We start from the raw sequence: 21,405 nt of genomic DNA on the forward strand, positions 1-21,405 counted from the left end.
ATAAAAACAAGTGCAAATGTGCAGAGGCTATGCTTATGAAAGCTCTGGAAAAAAAACAATGGAAGTGAATTTCATTATTGTTACTGCAGCTCATAGGCATAGCCCCATGGAAAACTAGTGAGTGAACTGTGGAATAAAGTGTATGGACAAAACTCTTGAAAATATATGCAGGGAATTTAGGAATGCAACTTTTGTTTATGCAGACAGTACTATTAGAGGCCAGTTCACAAGCATGGTCTCCACTGGAATAAAAAGGGGGAAAGCTATGGCAACTGAAATTGTAAGGGTCTTGAGATCATGTGCTGTTGCAGCTGAGGTCAGGTCACACACTGTTGAGATCAGGTCACCTGCAGCAGAGGTCAGATCACCCACTGCAGAGGCCAGATGCCGCTACAGATAAGGTCAAGGTACCTCCAGCAGAAGACATTAAACTGGCAGCAGAGGATTCTGCATTGGAAGCAGAGGACAGTTCACCAGCAGCGAAAGAGATACCACCAGCAGAGTATGACACATCACTGGCAGCAGAGGACACTTCACTGGCAACAGAGGACCTTACACCAAAAACAGAGGACCTTACACCAAAAACAGAGGACATTTCAACAGCAGTGGAGGTCTCTCCAGTGGCAGCAGAGAACCTTTCACTGGCAGTCAGTGGTCAGACATCAGGAGCAGTAGAAGGAGATTCATTGCTGGCAGCTATTGGTCCTGCCCCCCCCCCCCCCCCCCCCCCAGAAGCCACTGTAGAGAGCATTATGCAGCCAAAACAAAGACCAGCAGGTTGCAGAATACCCACAACGCTCAAGGATTTTTGGTAACTTGCCTCAAAACAGAATCAGCTTAGGCATGGCAAAGTGAGGGTACAAATGCCACCAGTTTCTATTATAGTGATTTTTATATTTTAAGCTATGATATCCATAGACTGAGAAATAAATCTTTTGAACTTGAAGTTCCAGTTAATGACACCAGAATAGGCCGTGTGTGTGTTATGGAGCACTGTTGCAGGGATTTTGAAATAGTTATTGTTAGTATTAATCAATACAGTTTGGCAACTTAGTTTTGTAGAAAGGGTGCCAAAAGTGGTGGAGTTTTTATTTTTCTTAAATCTTATGTGGCATATAAGATGAACTATGAGGCAGAAGCATTGAACATTGGAAGTTAGGTAGTTAGTTTCACGTCATGTCGATCATTCATAATGATGTGGAGTGAGTCATTTTACATTCACATCACAAATTAATTTGCAAATATGGCTATATGGTGAACATTTGTAAGTTTATTTTTTCATTTATTTTTATTAAATAAAGAGATGCAAGTCAGTAATTCCTAATCACAACCTTTTACAAGTTCTAATAACAAAAGTTGTTCTATGGAGCAAAAGGAGTTTTCGAAGACAAACTCTTTCAGCTTGTTTTCAAATTTTACTTTGCTGTCTTAAGACATTTAATATAACTGGGTAAGTTATCAAAAGTTTTAATTGTGCCATTGTGCACACCTTTTTTGTGCTAAAGACAACTTTAATGTGGCGTCATGAATGTAATTTTCCCTTATCGTATTGCAATTATGTACATCAGTGTTCCTTTTGAACTGCAATGGATTAGGTATAAATGTGGGAATAAATATACTGTGAAGAAGTACTCAGAAAGCACACCTCCTTAAACAGATGTCTATATGATGATCATGGACAAGCACCTCATATTATTCTCACAGTAGGTTTTTGAGCAATGAAGACTTTACTTCATTAACATAAGTTTCCACAAAACATAATTCTGACATTATTGAATGAAAACGTTAAAACTATGTCAATTTACTGAATTGCCTCTCTGCAAGATCTGTAATGATTCTAAGTGCAAATGTTGCTGAACTAATAATTTTTAGGAGTTCCAAAATGTGATGCTTCCAGATTAAATTCTCATCAATATGGACACCTAAGAATTATGAAGTTTCCTCCATATTCATTATTCCCTCAACATGTGATACACTTACCACTGATGCAGTACCCTAGATGTACCAAAATGAATATGTCGTGTCTTTTAAAAATAGCAGGTGAGACCATTCACAGAAAACCACACAATGATACTTTTAAGAACATTGTTTACCATTTATTCTGTTGCTTTATGTACACTTGGATTGAGTACAATACTGCTGTAATTGGTGGCCAAATAACTAATTCAGGTTGTTGTATATTAGATGGAAGATCATTTACATATTTGAGGGACAATAGCATACATATGATTGAACCTTGGGGAATGCCAGATGTGATATCTTCCCAGTCAGAAAAAAGTCCTTGGACTTTGCATTCTTTTGATTAAATAAGACTTATAAATTGGTTGGCTATACAATCAATCCTTAAAATTTTGATTTATCTCAAATAACATTATGATTCATACCATCAAATGCCTTGGATAGGCCACAGAAAATACCAACGCATGGTATTTTATTATTTAAGGCTTGTAAAATTTGGTGAGTGAACATGTAAATGGCATTCTTAGTAGAGCAACTCTTCGAAAATCCAAACTATGATTTGTTGAGGAAGTTATTGTTGCTGAGTTGGGATACTATTCTAACATTGGTGATACATTGATATGACTGAACTCTAAGAGAATTACTTTTTCAACATACTACTGTGATTTTTTATTTGAACTGTTTGTCCTATACTTTCTACTATATTTAAGAAATGGTTATTAAATGTATTTGCTACCTGTGGCTTATGATTTATAGCCCTTCCATTCAGTTCTGTAGTAAGTCATCCTGTTCTGTTTTTGGTTGTCCTGTCTCCTGTTTCACTACACTCCATATAGCCTTAAGTAAGATGTCAGATTTGCTGATTTTTGATATTATGTCCATGCTCCTTGACTTTCTGATAACTTTTCCTAGTAAATTTGAGTGATTTTGTAATGTGCAATTGCAGGATCTCTACTTGTTCTTGCCAACAGATATACAGGATGGGGAAATTAAAAGTGGCCTGGAGAACAAAGTTCCAGGGTACAAAGAAACACAGCAGAGGAAAGGAAAGACAGTATTACCCTGAAGCTGAAAAACACCACCATTCAACTCTTGGCACTTCTGGACCCTGGTCAACAAGTTGCTGAAGGTAGATTGATGCTGGACTGCTGGAGTTGCTGCAGTCTCATCCAAAATATTCTACTGCAGTTGTTAAAGTCTATGAGGGTTGTAGCAATGCCTCTTAGGCTTGAGGGCTCCCCACACAAAGTAATTATACACTGACAAATCAGGTGACCTGAGTGGCCAGCTAGGGCCACAACCAGACTGACCTACAACTCTGTCAGATTTGAAGAGTGTGTAAATGGGATCCAAGGTTCACCCAGCTGAATGGGCAATTGCTCCATCCTGTTGGATGTAACTGTAGCTATTTTACCCCTCAGTTAATGTATGCATTCATGTCTAATCATATCCACTCATCTGGGCCCCTTTTATTTATGTTCACCCCATATTTCCCCTTTTCCTTTCACAAGATAGTTTAATCCCTCTAGTGATAAATGGTTTCCTTAGATAACTGTTTAATGTTCTTTTTGATTAGCATACATAGTAAGGTATTTTCAAACAATGACATTAATTTATCATGGAATAGATTACATTTTATGTTAGTATTTGATTCATTGTAAATTTTGTCCCACATCATTTCTTGTAAACTATTCTTAAAAACATTCATCCTGGAGTCATTAATTACTCTAACTGATTTCCACTGAAGAGGCATTGTCATATTTATCCTAACTAACTGCTTATCACGATCACAGTGAGACTCTATTACTCGGTAAACAGTTATTTTATTGCTTTGAAACATTTTCAATTAGGATCCTGCTGTCTTTATACACTCATGACGGGAAGTCAATTACTTAGATCAAACTGTAGGATGCAAATACAGTTTTCTATAAGAATCCTTCAGGAAAACTACATTGAAGTCACCATTGACTGCTTCCTGCTGGGTGGCAGATAGCGTAGTAAGGAATCCAAATTCCTCATAAATAGTTCAAAATTTCCCATTGGAGATCTGTACACAGTTAAAACTAAAAGTGAATTGTTTTTCAGTGTTAATTCACAAGCACACCCACACTTCTGTGTGCTGATCACTACAAAATCTACTTTTGTCCATGTTTTTGAATTTGCATTGTGTCTTAATAAACTTAAAAACTCCTTCATTTCCTATATTGGTTCTGCATGGGTAGGATGCCATAGTGTAATTTTTTATATTTAATTTATCTAACACTGTGGTTATGTGGTGCTCAGATAGGCACTGGATGTCTTTCTTTTTAGATCTCTCTAACTTTTCCTAACAGACAAGAAGCTTTTCTACCTTATTACTCAATCCTCTAATATTTTGATTAAATAAGCTAACCTAACTTTTTGTTTATTCTTAAGCATTTTGTATGGTTCTTCTGTTATTTTTACTTCTTCCAAGCAGGGTGCCTGAATCCTAATTCTAACCTAAAAAGATACCTCTCTGACCCCAGTAACCACAGGGATGTTGCTTCGTGTAATGGTTTTCACCACACATAGTGTGCAAGAAGCTCAGCCAACCTATCTTTCCCTCTCCTATTCAGATGTAGTCCATGTCTAGCACATCTCCATCTCCGAATTGTACCAACAGGCACTGCACTCATATGATATTTCATTTCAGTCAGCGGTTGCATGCTCAACTCACTGTTCACAGTAGTATTAATCCAGGGATGGTAATGATTCTGTAGGATCTCTAGCTAAGGCTAGCAATTGGTTTCACAATACTTGTCACCTGTACTCTGTTCCAAATTTTACCCGAATCATCTGGCTTATCACTCTCCCCACCCCCCTCCCCCCCACCCCCCACCCATCCCATGACTGATACCTAACAGGTAGACTCTTTTCTTCCTACTCTCTTTTGGTTCTGACCTTCACTTAGTTTCTTTGCTAGAAGTGACCTACAGCTGGTTGATCTTTCACTCCTACTTCAGGCAAAAAGTCACATTTATTCAATACTGTGAACTCAAATGTAGGCAAAGGAGTTAAAGAGCAGTTTCACTTTTGTCCATTGCTTGTTATCTCACCCAGTTTCCACAATATTTTATTCCCTTAGATAAGTTATGTGTAGAAGATAATGCTCTAGCACCTTACTCATGATGAAGTAATATGAGGAAAAGGAGTTGTTACATCTATTAAGGCAGAACATAAGGTCAGAAACATTGACACAAGTAGACTTTGTAATGATCAGCACACAGAAATATGTGTGTATGTGAGTGCACGTACTAGGGAATTATTGCTACCAAAAAATAGTAGTCTCCTAGAGACTGTTTATAGACCCCCTGGAAAATCTTGTACTGTTCATGATGAATCTAGATTCCTTACTATGATACCTGTCAGGCAGCAGCTGCAAGCAGTTAATAGTCTATAGTGACTTCAGTGTAGATTTGCTGAAGGATTATGACAGGTAAAATGATCTGGAAATCATATTTGGATCCTACAGTTTGTCTCAATAATTAACTTCCTGACATGTCTGGATAGAGACAATCAGATTCTAAATGATAAAGTTTCCTTTGGTGAAGCTCAAAGGAAGAATAAAACTGTTTATGTGGTAATGAATGTTCTCCTTGATTATGATAAGCAGTTACTTAGGATAAATAAGATAATGCCTCATAGTATGGATACTCTTGAGTGGAAACCAGTTAGAGTAATTAATGACTCCAGGACAAATTTTTTTAAGAATAGTTAGCAAGAAATAATGTGGAATTAAATTTACAATGAATCAAATGCTAACACAAAATTTAATCTGTTCCATAATAAATTAATGTTATCATTTGAAAATACCTTTCTGCGCAAGGTAATGAGAAAGGACATTTAACAGTAATTTAAAGAAAACAATGTGTCACTATAGGGATTAAAGTATCTTGTGAAAGGTAAAGGGGAAAATACATCTGTTGGCAAGAATAAGTAGCAATCCTGCAGTAGTTCCACTAATGTAATAAAAGCAGTAAAAAAATTCTCCAGCTCTAAAACAATGGATAATACTGGCTACCCAACTATGTTATCAAGAGAACTATTCATTTTATTTGTGAACCTTTAGCCTTCTTTTTTAACAAATGTCTTCAATTCAGAATTGTCCCTGCATCATTAAAAATTTCAAAAGTTGTAGCAACTGTTAAAAAAGGAGACAAAAATCTCCCCCAAAATTACTGAGCAGTCTTGATTGTTCCTGTAATTTCCAAAATATTTGAAAGTCTTATACATAATCCATTAAGTGATTACTGATTTCAAACAAACAGTTTGGTGAAGATAAGGAAAAAAAACCACTTCAGCATTACTTGACATTGTAACCCATATAATCACTGCTTTTGAAAATAGGTATAAAGCCTCACTGGTTTTATGTGACCTAAGTAAGGCCATTGATTGTATCTATTATGAAATATTGCTTGAGAAACTTGAATTTTGTGGAGTAAAAACTGCAGCACCAGAAATAGTTGCTACGTACTTATAACACATAAAACAATATATTCCAGAGAGAAACAGACATTTTGTATGAAAATGGTGGAGAGAGGAGAATCACAGGGATCAGTTGTTGGACCATTTTTCTCATAACTGACATTAATGATTTCCAACATCATGCTCCTCAATCTGTGGTCTGCTATGCAGATGACACAAAAAATTGCAACTCACCAGCGTTACAACAAATATCACTGGAATCACTAGAAGCTGCAGTAAAATGGTTCTCCTCTAACAAATTGCTGTGTAATCCTGACAAACCCAACTTCTTCTGCTAGGACTAACTAGAACAGTTAAACTTTTAGGATTTCATATTGAGTCCAAATTGAGCTGGGGAGAATGCATCAGTCACATTTCCAAAAGAATATCAACGGTACCATACCTAAGATGAAAACTGAGAGATTTAGCTACTCCTAACTATTTCAGATTGACATATTTTGGACTGTTCCAGTCTCATATTTCTTATGGACTACTAGTAATGGGGCAGTCTATACATATAGGTGATGTATTGGAGGTACCAAAAAACAAAGTCATAAGAGAAATGTGAAGGGGAAGACCAACAGATCACTGCTGACATCTGTTTAGAAAACTCAGTATACTTATAATTATAAATCTGTATATATACATCTTGTCACTAGTGTAGGTAATTCAGTGTATATGCTTGTACGTGTGTACATAATTAAGTATAAATATGTGTGATTCAACCTGTAAGGAAGTGTACCAAACTAAGTTACAATTTAAAGTATACAGTTAACATCTGTAATTGTGTATATAACTAAACACATCAGTATTATGTATAAGACATAAAGCCTGTTCCACTATATTAATGGTCAATGGCAAGTAAAGATGAATAAAGATGTATAGATCACAGGTTATGGAACTCACCTCAGCTCATTCTAATCATAAAATTAGGTAAGTATCTGATGCAAAGAAGCTTGAAATAGGAGTACTCCCAGGTAGTGTGTTAGGCTACCTTCTGTTATCCATTTATATAAATGACATGCACGCCTCAGAAACTTCAGTCAAGATCATGTTGTTTGCAGATTACACTACAGTAATAGTGAGCAATGCTAAGGAATCTCTGTCTACAACAACTGATCAAGTCTGCAAGTCCTAGCATTCTTAGTTCAATGACAACAGGCTGATCCTTAATCCAAAGAAAACAAATTATATTCAATTAGGAAAGATGAACCAAAATCAAGGTATCAATCTTGTACTAGGCAGAAATAGGTTAGAAATGGTGTGATGCAAAAAGGTTGAGCAACACTGAAACTGGAAAAACCAAGCAACTAAAGTATTCAAGAGACTCAGTTCAGCATATTTTCCTACAAGAATTATTTGTAGGGCTTTCTCCTCAGATGGTGTCAGAATGACTTACTTTGGTTACTTACAGTCCCATTTAGCTTATTAAATAGTTCTCTGGGGTAAAAGTAACAGTCAAATAAACGAAATTTTTACATTAACGAAAACAGTTATTTGAATTTCGTAACATGGTTCTGCTATGGCTCATTGCCAGCCCCTGTTTAAAAAGTTGTGTTGCTTATTGTACTTTTCTTGTACATATACAAAAGTATGTTGACAAGAATAGCTACTGCAAACTAACTCTGCTTAGGTCTGAGAAGGAATTAGCTTTTACAACAGAGTTGAAATCGTTAGTTAAAATCATTTTTTGTTGAAATATGTTTCTACAGAGTAAGTGAATGTAAAAGTTCACAGGAATAGCAGGCCCTCATTTATTCTTGAGTTGTTTTCATTCTGTTAACTAATGTACCATCTATTCTGTCTTTGTCTTTGCAAAAAAATATTTGTGCAGTTGGTTTTCTGTTTGCTCTTATTTCAGATGCAGTGCAATACACATCCTCTAAGGAGGTATCTGTACTAGATCAGTTGTGATGAATATAGTGACAGCAGGTTTTGTGTGTTCATGCATTACTATTTTCAGAAGTGTTAAATAATGTGCTCATGTTTTTTTTTGTTTTTCAGAGCTGCTTTATGTTTCATGTTTTAGTTATATAATTGATTTGCTTCAGGGTACACGATGTAAACCCACAGCAGACTATGTATTTGTGATTCCCTTTCTGATCATGTACCAGGTGATGTGTCTATGCTTAGTTGTAATGCACTGGACACACATTTTGGAAGAGTGGGACTTCTTCCCCATCCAACCAACATGACTTCAGTTTTCCATGGTTTCCCACATTGCTAAGGTGAATTCTGGGATGTTTCCTTTGATTGGGCCATGACCACCTCCATGCCCTGTACTTGCCTAATCTTATCCTACTTTGTTAATGAGCTAAATATATTTACATTACTTCTTTAATGTATCTGACATGTCCAATACTGTTGTACTAAATGGTCTATGGCTGAATAAATAAGTAGAATATGATAAATGATGATGCCAAGAGTATACAGTTTTGTCAGTGTTATAGTGTGAAAGAGTTTACTCTGAATTTGTGTTAGTCCAGTTCAACATATGCTGCATAAAAACCATAAGAAATTTTAGTTAGTAAAATTATATCACTGTTTATCTGCATAATCTTTGTAACCACATAGCGTCATAAGAGTGGATACAGTACACTCCCAGAGAACATAAAGAAGGTGTGAATTTTGTCATCATTCATTTGTTCACACATAGCACTCCATAACTACAAACATCAGGAAGGGCCTTAAGGTAGTGACTGTCCTAAACAAACTACTGAATACTTGCACTTATTTGAAGAAAGCTGACATATGAAAGTAACACTAACATGTAAATAAATATATCTGAGTGACATGTCACATGTATATGCATTCAAAATATATGATATGCTGATTGATAGTGGATAATCCGTTTACTACTGAATAATTGCAGATAATGGTACATTATTTGAATGTGTGTAATCCAGAAGAGTGTAGCATATAACATACAAACTGAAATAGGAATAACAGTGATAAAGATATAGCCTCATGTCTAGGTGCTGAAAACCATGTCCATCCAGCATGATTTTTATTTTCTGTGGTTTTCTAAATCATTCTGAGTAAATTTCAGTATATTCCATTCAACAAGGTCACAGCTGAATTCATGCACGATGTGTGTCCTGTTAAGGTCATAACTACAAAGATTCAGTTGAAGTTCTGGCTGTTCAGTATAAAATTAAAATCAAAAACATCTTCAACCATTTATTTTTTATCTGTAATTTATTTATGCAATCAGTTTTAACATTTTACTACACCATCTTCAGGCACTCGTGTGAAGACGACAACAATAATGACAATGGAAACTTCATAATAAAGGGGCAGTATAAAATTTAAGAGATCACATACATACAGTGGTAATATGTAGTAAACATTTAACAAAAACCCGAAGTGTGCAAGATGTGACATACTAAAAAACATAACAAGAGAAAAGTTGCACACTTTATGAATACAAACTAGGAAACAAAATATATACATACCATACAATACTAAAGTGGACATACTTATCAGATATCAAAATAACATTTCATTCTTAGATAACTATGTTGTCACATATTGGCAAACAACTACATCTACATCTACATCTACATGGACACTCTGCAAATCACATTTAAGTGCCTGGCAGAGGGTACATCAAACCACCTTCAAAATTCCCTATTATTCCAACGTTGTACAGCGTGTGGAAGGAACGAACACCTGCATCTTTCCACATGAGCTCCGATTTCCCTTGTTTTATCATGATGATTGTTTCTTTCTGTGTAGGTCAGTGTCAATAAATTATTTTCACATTTAGACGAGAATGTTGGTGATTGCAATTTCATGAGAAGGGTCCACCGCAGTGAAAAACACTTTCATTTTAATGATGTCCACCCCAAATCCTGTATCATTTCAGTGACACTCTCTCCCCTATTTCACGATAAATCAAAACATGCTGCCCTTCTTTGAACTTTTTTGATATACTCTGTCAATCCTATCTGCTAAGGATCCCACACCATGCAGTGGTATTCTATAAGAGGATGGGCAAGTGTAGTGTAGGCAATCTCATTAGTAGATCTTTTACATTTTATAAGTGTCCTGCCAATAAAATGCAGTCTTTGGTTAGCCTTCCCCACAACATTTTCTATATTGTTTCTAGAATGTAATGCTGTCACTGCCCAAGAATTAACTGAAGCAAAACAATCACATTCGTATATTGATGAGTACAATCTGACTGCAAATTATTTATATGTTGTCACATACTAGTTAAATATAAAACCATTTATTGGATGTCAATCCTACATTAACCACCTGCATCACTATGTATCACATGCTAATAAAAACAAATGAAAAAAGAAATTTAATTTTACATCAAAATAATATATGAATGGTTTCATAAGGTGCCTCCTACTTATTAAAATATTTTTAATGAAACAAACTGTAAAGGCAATGTAATACACCATAGCTAATTCCCACTGCGTAGGAAGTGTCAAAATATCACATGGCACAAGTTATAACCAACATTATAAAGAACTGGAAAGTTTTCTGGTACACATGTGTGTTGCTACGTGATGTAGGAAACTGTAAACTATAAAGTAAGTCTAAAGAAATGTACTGGAATATATACAAAATATAGCAGAAAAACATTCAATTCAATCAGAAATTGAAAGACGCATACCTCTATATGGCATGTAGCTCTTATGCAGGGTATGACCAGAAAAACAGACTGGCAAAGTGGACCAGAAATAAAGAATGAATCCACTGTTTTGTAGCACATACCAAATTATGGTGTAAGACTTATCAACATGCTTATGAGGGCAAATGTTATGCTACAGAACCCAATATAGAAGAATGAATGTTTCACAGCTTGCTGTAACAGTGCTCCAGGTATGTACATGTGAAGCAAAGAGAACACAGATGAGTCAGTAGCACTTGCTTTGGTTGAATAATTGCACATTGTAATTTACCCAAAATATGTATGCAATGTGTTAAAAGGTAATGTTATTGCAGGTAGACAAACTACTGTAATCTAGTAGATGTATAAATACATACGGGGAATATCTGGAGGTGGAATGCAAACTTTGTATAAAGTCAAGAACAATATAGGAAGACCTGCATGTCATGCAGTAAACTAAATGTATGGGAACGGTCAAGTCAGTGACGATGGCAATGATGAATGACATGTTTCCCAAATATGCAAAATATTAACCCTAAAGCAAAAACTGTGTCAGTGTGTACTGCAAAACGTGTAAAAAGTCAAATGCCATCTACATGAGTGTGTGGTTAAATGAGTGGAAACATTATGTTCAGTAGCCACACACCGTATGGTGGTTCTTGGAGTACCTGTGTACATGTCCCAAAATAATATTCCATATGTTGCAAGTGACTGAAACTAGCCAAAATATGCCATCCTGGCATCATCTGAGCTACAAACATTTGTAATAGTTGTAAGAACAAAATAGGCTGAATTAAGTTTCTGTGAAAGTTTCATTACATGGTTATTAAAATTTAAGTTTTCATTGACATGTATCCCCAACATCAAGAGGGATACTTGCCCCCTCCTGTAATCTGGGTATATGGTTTTTATTCATTAAAAAATTTTCTCCAATTTCTAGCAATGACTGTGATACTACTAAACAGGAGATTAACATTGTCTGGCATGACTGCAAATACTGTGACATTTTTTTGGTTTTCACACTGTTTACAAGAAATTATTCTGATTCCTTGGTGTGGTGGCAGTTTTGGCACTATTATGCAGGCAAGAAGAGTGTTAACCTTGCCAGAACAGTGCTGAAATAGTGTCAACAATCTTGTTTCTTTCTGTTCTCTGTACAGCTGTGAGTACTGTGACTTCACCAATGACCACCTGTATTGAGATTTATGATGCTCAATATCATCACAGATGTGTTACATTGGGTTAAGATCTGGCAAATTTGGTGGTCAAGCGATCAATGTGAGTTCACTATCACTCTCCTGAAACCACTGTAACATGATCCTGGCCATGTGACATGGACAGTTATACTGCTGGTATATGCAATAGCCTGTGGAGAAGCCATCAAACATGAAGGGATATATGTGGTCTTCAATAAAGTTTACACAGCCCACAGTTGCTATGATGCTTTTGATTACTACCACAGGTCCCATCGAAACCCACGTGAATGTCCCCCCATATCATAATACTGGCTCCACCAGCCTGCATCCATGGTGTGGTGCATCTGTTTCACCTGGATGATGATATATTCAAACCCATCCTTGACCTGTTTTAACAAGAAATGTGATTCAACTGACCAGGAAAAATACCATGTTTCCATTAATCCACTTTCAAATTTCAATGATCCTGTGAGCACTGCAGTCATAATTGACTATGTTATTTGGTCCTTATGGAAACATTTAGGGACTGTGAGGTGAATGGCTTCCTTCAAAACACGTATGCCTGCACCAGCCTCTGTCATTAGATCTGTTACAGATCACCACCTTTCCTGAGCTACAGGGTAGGACAAGCTTCTGACGTCCATGTTCTGTGATGATTCATGGATGTCCTACACTTTGCTCCCTATTCATGGTTTCACCATCCTTCAGCCACATTCCACTGATGCTCACAACAGTAGCACAAGAACAGGCTATGAACTTTGTCATTTCGAAAATGATAGTTTTCTTCCACTGGGCCATTGCAATCTGTCAAAGTCACTTATGCCAGTGGATTTCCCCATTTGCATCCTGTATCCATACTAGAATGATTCCCCATTGGTCTCCATTCCTTACTGCTCCATGTCCTTTCAATGCCATGATGCAGCATTCAGTATTTCGGTGAGCAGTGGTCCAAATGTTTTAATTTTCTAGATGTCTTCAGTGAAACATTCCACCAAGAACCAGGTGCAATAAAGTGAAAAATAAATTAAAATGGATCACCAAGGGTACAAAAATTTCCAGTTTAAGAAATGAGCAGCTACTCAGAGAATTAAATATGACATACATTTTTATTTCTCTGAATACATTATACTGTATAAAAGCATACTTAGAGTTCTCAAGGCAGCAAAACAGCTTGAAAAGAGCAGGATAATTTTAAAAACATGAAACAGAAAAGGGTGCATGGTCACTTGTTATATCTGAATTAGTTGACTAAGCTTGTGACCAAAAAGTTTCAAAAATCTACTTAGAAGGAAACACAGTTTCAAACCAATCTCAGATAGAAGAGTTATTTGATAAATGTTCTAGAAATGCAGCAAAGTTTTATGTCATCAGTATAACAAAATATCACAAATTGCTATAGTCTAGATGAGAATTCTGAGCAAGTTAAAATTTTTTAAATATTTCAATGAAGGATTTACAAAATACAATTTCAGCATTAAAAAGCTACAGATTTTGATGGGATATCTACTAAAATTACTAAAACAGTACACTACATAATTGCATATGCAGTACTTCAAGTATTTAATCAACTTTTTGAAGTTATCTGATTCCCAGAAGTACTCCAGTATGCTGAAATTAAATCAATTTGCAGCATGGGATCAAGAGATGTAATGGGAAATTTTGTTCTTTCTCAATTTTTCCAGTTGTATCAAAAAAATATTGTAACAAATAGCTGTTGCTCAAATCCAAAATCTTATTACAAAATATACCATTAATCTAAACAATCAGTTTATTTTTCAGCAGCAGAGAAGCACCATACATGCAATTAACAGCTTTGCTGACAAAATAAGAGCATCATCAGACAAGAGCAATAAGGATTAGAAATCTTCTGTGACTTCACAAAGACTTCAGTTTCTCCAAACCAGGGTTGACCAAGACTTCAGCTCATGGGCTATGTCTGGGTCTGAGTGCCAAAGTGATCAATCTGGCTTCACATTTCCCCTACTATGACACCATGTTGTCTGAGCGCTACAAGGGGGAAGAGGGAAAACAGAAAATGCAGTCCACTTAAATGGCAGTGCAGTTGCACTGCATACGAATTTCTTTTATGTTTCATGTTGCTCAACAACACAGCTCGCAAACAAAACGAGTTTTCAGTATTAATTAATTATTTTTGGCACACTGAAGACATAATATAATTTTTATCTGGTACCAACTGTTGGCATATGGTTGCCACATAATCATGACTTTTTTAGTTTCATAATAGAAAAAAGGCTTTTCACGCAAATATGTTTATGAAAATATTGTAGCACTTTTGCAGCTTCATAATGGAGTCTTGGAAAATCAACCTGAGGAAAGCTATGTAGAGATAGTAGATAGTTTTAACATAAACAGATGTGTCATTAAAATTGGAATTTCTTTGCAGGTCAGTCAGTTACATCTGCACATGTGCTTTCACCTGAAATGGCAAACAGTCTCGAAAACAGGTGGAGGATTGACACTGTCGTCAAAACCTTTGTAAAACTATACTTGTAATTCATGCAGGGCCACAATGAATTCTTCAAATGCTGCGCTTTCTTTAACACCAGTGAGGTTAAGGAACTGGACTGTCTTTGTCAGAATGTGTCGCTTCTACAATACAATTTTCCTTTTTAATGCACCCCAATCAAACCAGAAAGAAGTTACCTTGCAATGTCTCACTGTAGGTATCTTACTAGAAATATGTCATTCATTACATCACCTTGGCACTGTATCTAATATGGCACATCTGTCTAGTAAGCAGGAGAGCTGGGTTCAAGTCCCAGCCTTGGCAAAAACTTTTATTCATTATTTCAGCTTCTACACTGATCAAAGATAAAGTTGAGACTTATTATGCCTCCAGGAAAATGTAATTTCATCAGACAAATAAATTATAGTACACAAATGTGTTGGATGGAGTAGGACCCCTGATACATCTGTGCCATACTCTCTCCCAGGCAAATGATACAGTTGCTTGACAACAGGTCACATACTTATTAACTTGTATACACCATACCAATGAGGGCTTGTATGTATGTTCAGCAAGATTAACAACTAATTCATTCCACAGTTATGTCCAACTGGTCAACAACATTTCACAGACAATACTGCACTTACCTGGCCTTTGAAGTCACCCAGAACTGATCCTAATGAGAACATTTCTGATTATGCAATTGTAACCTACATCCATGAGTTGTTGTCTACTGTTGAGAAGTTATAGGTCATCATAGCTTACTGATGATTCTGATGTCTTAGTGAAACTTTGCTCTGATGATTCAGCATCATTGTCAGGCAAAATGGAAATATACAAAGTACTTCAGAAGAATGTTTAATTCAGCTGCCCACAGAGACATTTTTAGCTCTTAATATACTGTTGCAAGTAATTTTTAATAGTGTGGAGTAATGAACACTACATTTTAAAATGTGAACTTGGAAGAAACATTTGGCAATACCTACCAGCAAGCTTGTTGAAACACTGAACACATAATGATATGTCACAGTTTGGAGATTGATGTAGAGTATACTTGAAATTTCCACAATGACCATCATGAGAAATATGATCCCAGCTCTCTTTAGAAGACCAGTTCTGAAAACAAAGTAGAAATGTATTAAAACTATTTGATTTTGATGACTACATGAATTATGTAATTGTTTTATGTGCATAATACAGATCACTCCAAACATCAAGGATGAGAATTATACACATGGTGGGGGATCCTAAGTAGAATAGCTTTAAATGAGGAATTAATGACCAAAAATGAAAATTTATTTTGTTATTGACATAAAAACTTTCAGTAACAGCTTATGCTCATAGCAACTGACCAAAGTGGTGGCAACCAGTCTCAACATATGCATTCTGTTGATGAACAATACATTTTCATTTGCTCTAAAATATTCTTCTGTTCTACAGTGTGACAGACAGTCAGAACCTTCTCTGATTGAAGCTTTGAAGCTACCACTAACAAAGGTGTTGCATTGGTTAATGCTATGGACTCAAACTGAGAAAGAGTGAAGCTCAATTATCCATCAGATCATTCTGATTTAAATTTCTATACACTGAATAAATTATTGTTTAAAACCATCACAGTATTGGCGACTCATTACATTCTGACCTGTATTCCCTTCTTCTTGTTATTTATAATTTAAATATTATATGCAATAGATAGTTAATGTATGTGACTTTAGTAAATGTAACCAAAAACTATTTGGCAATTGGTTAATCTGTGGTTTTAGAAAACATGATGGACTCTCTACCAGCTTTTGAAAGTGAGATTTAAGATTTTTGGCATTTTATAATGCCATATCCAAAGGCCTTAAATGGTAAAGTAATAATTGATGTGTAGGTCAGTATACACAATGATTTCAGTTGTCTTCTCTCTAGTCGCCCTCAGTTCCTCAGCAGTATGAGTTCACATTCAGTCAGTACTAAATATCACAATGGCTTAACTTGCAGTGGGAGAAATTAGTGTCTTACTTTGTATGTAAATATTGGTGTCGGTTTTTCATGTTAGCCTCAAACAACCTGCTTAGTTATAAATGGTAACATCATTTATGAGATTATTTTCTAATGGTATCCAAGTAGGAGACATCTGATGGATTTACAATTAAATATACTACTCAAAATACACTCCTGGAAATTGAAATAAGAACACCGTGAATTCATTGTCCCAGGAAGGGGTAACTTTATTGACACATTCCTGGGGTCAGATACATCACATGATCACACTGACAGAACCACAGGCACATAGACACAGGCAACAGAGCATGCACAATGTCGGCACTAGTACAGTGTATATCCACCTTTCGCAGCAATGCAGGCTGCTATTCTCCCATGGAGACGATCGTAGAGATGCTGGATGTAGTCCTGTGGAACGGCTTGCCATGCCATTTCCACCTGGCGCCTCAGCTGGACCAGCGTTCGTGCTGGACGTGCAGACCGCGTGAGACGACGCTTCATCCAGTCCCAAACATGCTCAATGGGGGACAGATCCGGAGATCTTGCTGGCCAGGGTAGTTGACTTACACCTTCTAGAGCACGTTGGGTGGCATGGGATACATGCGGACGTGCATTGTCCTGTTGGAACAGCAAGTTCCCTTGCCGGTCTAGGAATGGTAGAACGATGGGTTCGATGACGGTTTGGATGTACCGTGCACTATTCAGTGTCCCCTCGACGATCACCAGTGGTGTACGGCCAGTGTAGGAGATCGCTCCCCACACCATGATGCCGGGTGTTGGCCCTGTGTGCCTCGGTCGTATGCAGTCCTGATTGTGGCGCTCACCTGCACGGCGCCAAACACGCATACGACCATCATTGGCACCAAGGCAGAAGCGACTCTCATCGCTGAAGATGACACGTCTCCATTCGTCCCTCCATTCATGCCCGTCGCGAAACCACTGGAGGCAGGCTGCACGATGTTGGGTCGTGAGTGGAAGACGGCCTAACGGTGTGCGGGACCGTAGCCCAGCTTCATGGAGACGGTTGCGAATGGTCCTCGCCGATACCCCAGGAGCAACAGTGTCCCTAATTTGCTGGGAAGTGGCGGTGCGGTCCCCTACGGCACTGCGTAGGATCCTACGATCTTGGCGTGCATCCGTGCGTCGCTGCGGTCCGGTCCCAGGTCGACGGGCACGTGCACCTTCCGCCGACCACTGGCGACAACATCGATGTACTGTGGAGACCTCACGCCCCACGTGTTGAGCAATTCGGCGGTACGTCCACCCGGCCTCCCGCATGCCCACTATACGCCCTCGCTCAAAGTCCGTCAACTGCACATACGGTTCACGTCCACGCTTTCACGGCATGCTACCAGTGTTAAAGACTGCGATGGAGCTCCGTATGCCACGGCAAACTGGCTGACACTGACGGCGGCGGTGCACAAATGCTGCGCAGCTAGCGCCATTTGACGGCCAACACCGCGGTTCCTGGTGTGTCCGCTGTGCCGTGCGTGTGATCATTGCTTGTACAGCCCTCTCGCAGTGTCCGGAGCAAATATGGTGGGTCTGACACACCGGTGTCAATGTGTTCTTTTTTCCATTTCCAGGAGTGTAGTTACTACTTTGCTTCTTTTCTTTAAATCATGGTAATAAGCTGTTACGCAACTTTAAAGTTGTGAATTTGTGCCTCATTGTGCTCCATGTTCAATCCCAAGCACTATTATTGTTTGCTGCATTTTGTCAAATGCTATTTTGGATTTTTGAGTAGTTTCTGTTACAGATTTCTGAACAGTATCCTATAGACAAGTTGTAGTAGCTACCTTAAAAATGCTTGTGAAAATTTTTTTCCTCTCATTCTACATTGAAAAGCTTCTTGACAAGTAGTACAGCACCCATATGAAATGAAATGATCAAGTATGAAAAAAGAAAAACTGTGTTGATAAGTAGGAAGATTTTGGTGGGTAAAACAGTACTTATTTAAAAGGGACACAGAGTCTTCAATATTTGTAATAATAGTAATTCACAACCAGAATCCAAATGAAAAGAAGAGGGTTGAAAGGAAACAAGATGAGGAAAACTCAAAGAGAACAAAAATATCCAAAGACTACATACAGGTTAAGCTGACCTTCAGTCAGGTGAAATTGCAGTACAGGTAAGTGAAATTCAAAATACCAACATGCCCACCAAATTTATCAGCTAACAAGAAATAAGTTTTCGCCACAAGTGTGTGTGAAAAATAGTGCATCTTATGTACTAGTACTAAAATTCTTGTTAGTTCTAGAAATTATCTCTTTGTAACAACTATTAAGAAGAGGTTATCCTTTATTATTTACAACTACATTCATATTCCATAAGCCACCATACAATGCATGGGAGATGGTGCCTTGTACCACTGATGGTCATTCTCTTTCCTGTTCCATTTGCAAGCAAAGTGAGGGAGAAAACAAAGCTCTGTATAATCCTATAAGATACCACATTTTTCCATCTTGTCTTCCTTTTCTTTACACAAGATGTACATTGGTAGCAATAGAATCATTCTGCAGTCAGTAGCAAATGCCAGTTTTCTGAACTTTCTGAGCAGCTTTTTGTGTAAACATTGTCTTCTTCACTCGAGGAATTCACAACTGAATTTACAGAGTATTTCTGTAAGATTTGTGTGTTGATCAAATACAGCAGTAACCAGTAGCAGCTGGTGCTCATTTTCAATGGGGGGGGGGGGGGGGGGGAGGGGTCCCAGATAACCCAGATAAAAAGCCAATAAATTTTACAGTGGAACTGTTCTGAATTTTTGTTTACATAGCCCTCATTTTTGTCATTTATGTCAAAGGAAATGAGTCTTTCCACAGGTCTCTCTCTTCCTGTTAATATACCACAGTATAATGATGAAGTGTCTCACATGTAATGTCTGCTGTTATGTCTGCTTTCAGAACAATAAAAGTTCCGGCACTGATGTCTGTAAACAGTTCTTTAATGTAAACTTGATACATAAGTCTGAAAGTTCATTTTATACAATGTGCGACATGTATTTATGGACAAAAGTACTAGAACTGAATAAGCAGTCACCTACCATGTAGTAAAGGTTTCCTCGAAGAGATAACAAATGTAAGAAATTGCCACTGTTACCACTGTTAGCTGACTCCTGTGTTTCATTGGGAGCCCTTAGTGCTAACTCATGAGTTCCACAAAATGTAATGTCTACTATTCTGTTTAATATGTGTCTACTATTTGTAACTAGCAAAGTGTACTCTTTGTAACTAGTAATAGATTTGTTTCAAATGCTGAAAACAACTTAAAAGCAGTTTAGTCTTATAATAAGTGAAGCTGGTGGTGAAATGGAAAGAAAATGCCCCTCTAAATTAATGATAAATGATAGAGCTATTACAAATTCTAATGCCATATGTGAATCTTTCAGTGACTTCTTCAGTAGTTTAATTAAAATTGATGACTGCTCACCATCAAGTACAAATCCTAGTATGACAGAAAGGAATTGTTCAGGTTTAAAATTTTCTTGTGTTGCAAGTTCTGGTGCTAAGGAAGTCATAATCTCCCTTAAAAATTTAAACTCACTATGTTGGGATGAGGTTCCCACTAAAATAATAAAAATAGACTGTCATAGTACTGCACATTCACTGTCACTCATAATCAAACAGTATTTCGAAGAGGGGTGATTTCCAACTCGATTAAAATATACTGAAGTGCGGCCAATTCATAAAAAGGGCAAACCAGATGAAATGAGAAACTATAGGCCTATCTCATTTACACCATTTTTTCAAAAGTATTTAAAAGAACAACATGTGATCAGAAAGAAAATTATAATTCATCTCACAACATTACTTTACCCAATTAGTATGGTTTCAGAAAAGGCTGAAGCACAACCCATGCAATAAGTGAAATGCCACAAAAGTTAAAAGTTATCTCAACAATAGAACATGTGGATCAGGCATCTTTCATGACCTTAGCAAAACCTCTGAACAATGGTTTTCAAGGAAAATCTCTTAGTTGGATGTCATCATACTAGGCAAACAGAAAACAGAGAGTGACTGTTAATAACAGTGGGAAGAAATAACTTCCTGGTTACAAAACACACACACACACACACACACACACACACCACACACACACACACACACACACACACACACACACACACACACACACACACACACACGAATTAGATGTTCCACAAGGTTCAGTATTGACCCACTACCATTTTTGTATTACACTGATGATACGCCATACCGTTTTCAGTCCAGTACCATCCTTTACACAACTGCCTCTTCAGTGATAGTGTGCTGTAAAACCAATGAAGACTTAGTCCACTGCACTGAGTTGACACTTAAGGAAGTGGAGGCATGAGTCAAAAATAGTAATTTGAAATTACACTTTGCAAATACAGAAACTGTTCATTTCACAGTGTATAAGTGAAATACGCTATTTTTTTTAAATAAAAAAAATGAAACACTTGGACACTGCAAACTGTGTCAGGTTCCTTGGTGTATCAGTTAATAAAAATATGTTGTGAAGTTATCCAGTACGCGGTGTACTGAGTTGATCAAACAGCCTCGTGTATGCCACAAACATCTTACATAGCATGTTTTCCAAATATATTGAAATATGCTGAGATAAAACCATTATTGAAAAAGGGATTGATGGAAGATATAGGGAATCACAACCATATATCTCTTCTGCCAATACATTTTAGTGTT

At 37.1% G+C, this 21,405-nt stretch overlaps 1 protein-coding gene across 1 annotated transcript in view; it reads right to left on the reverse strand.

Moving 5' to 3' along the window:
- The window catches only part of LOC124722331, a gene marked incomplete at its 5' end in the record, with an annotated part of 298,305 nt that overhangs the window by 15,725 nt on the left and 261,175 nt on the right, over positions 1-21,405 (reverse strand). Inside the window, one exon of the mRNA XM_047247507.1 lies at positions 15,721-15,850. Within this exon, the coding sequence (XP_047103463.1) occupies positions 15,721-15,850 (130 nt within the window). The remainder of the gene's footprint in view (positions 1-15,720; positions 15,851-21,405) is intronic.

Source organism: Schistocerca piceifrons, chromosome X, assembly GCF_021461385.2.
Source record: "Schistocerca piceifrons isolate TAMUIC-IGC-003096 chromosome X, iqSchPice1.1, whole genome shotgun sequence".
In the NCBI taxonomy this organism is placed as follows: domain Eukaryota; kingdom Metazoa; phylum Arthropoda; class Insecta; order Orthoptera; family Acrididae; genus Schistocerca; species Schistocerca piceifrons.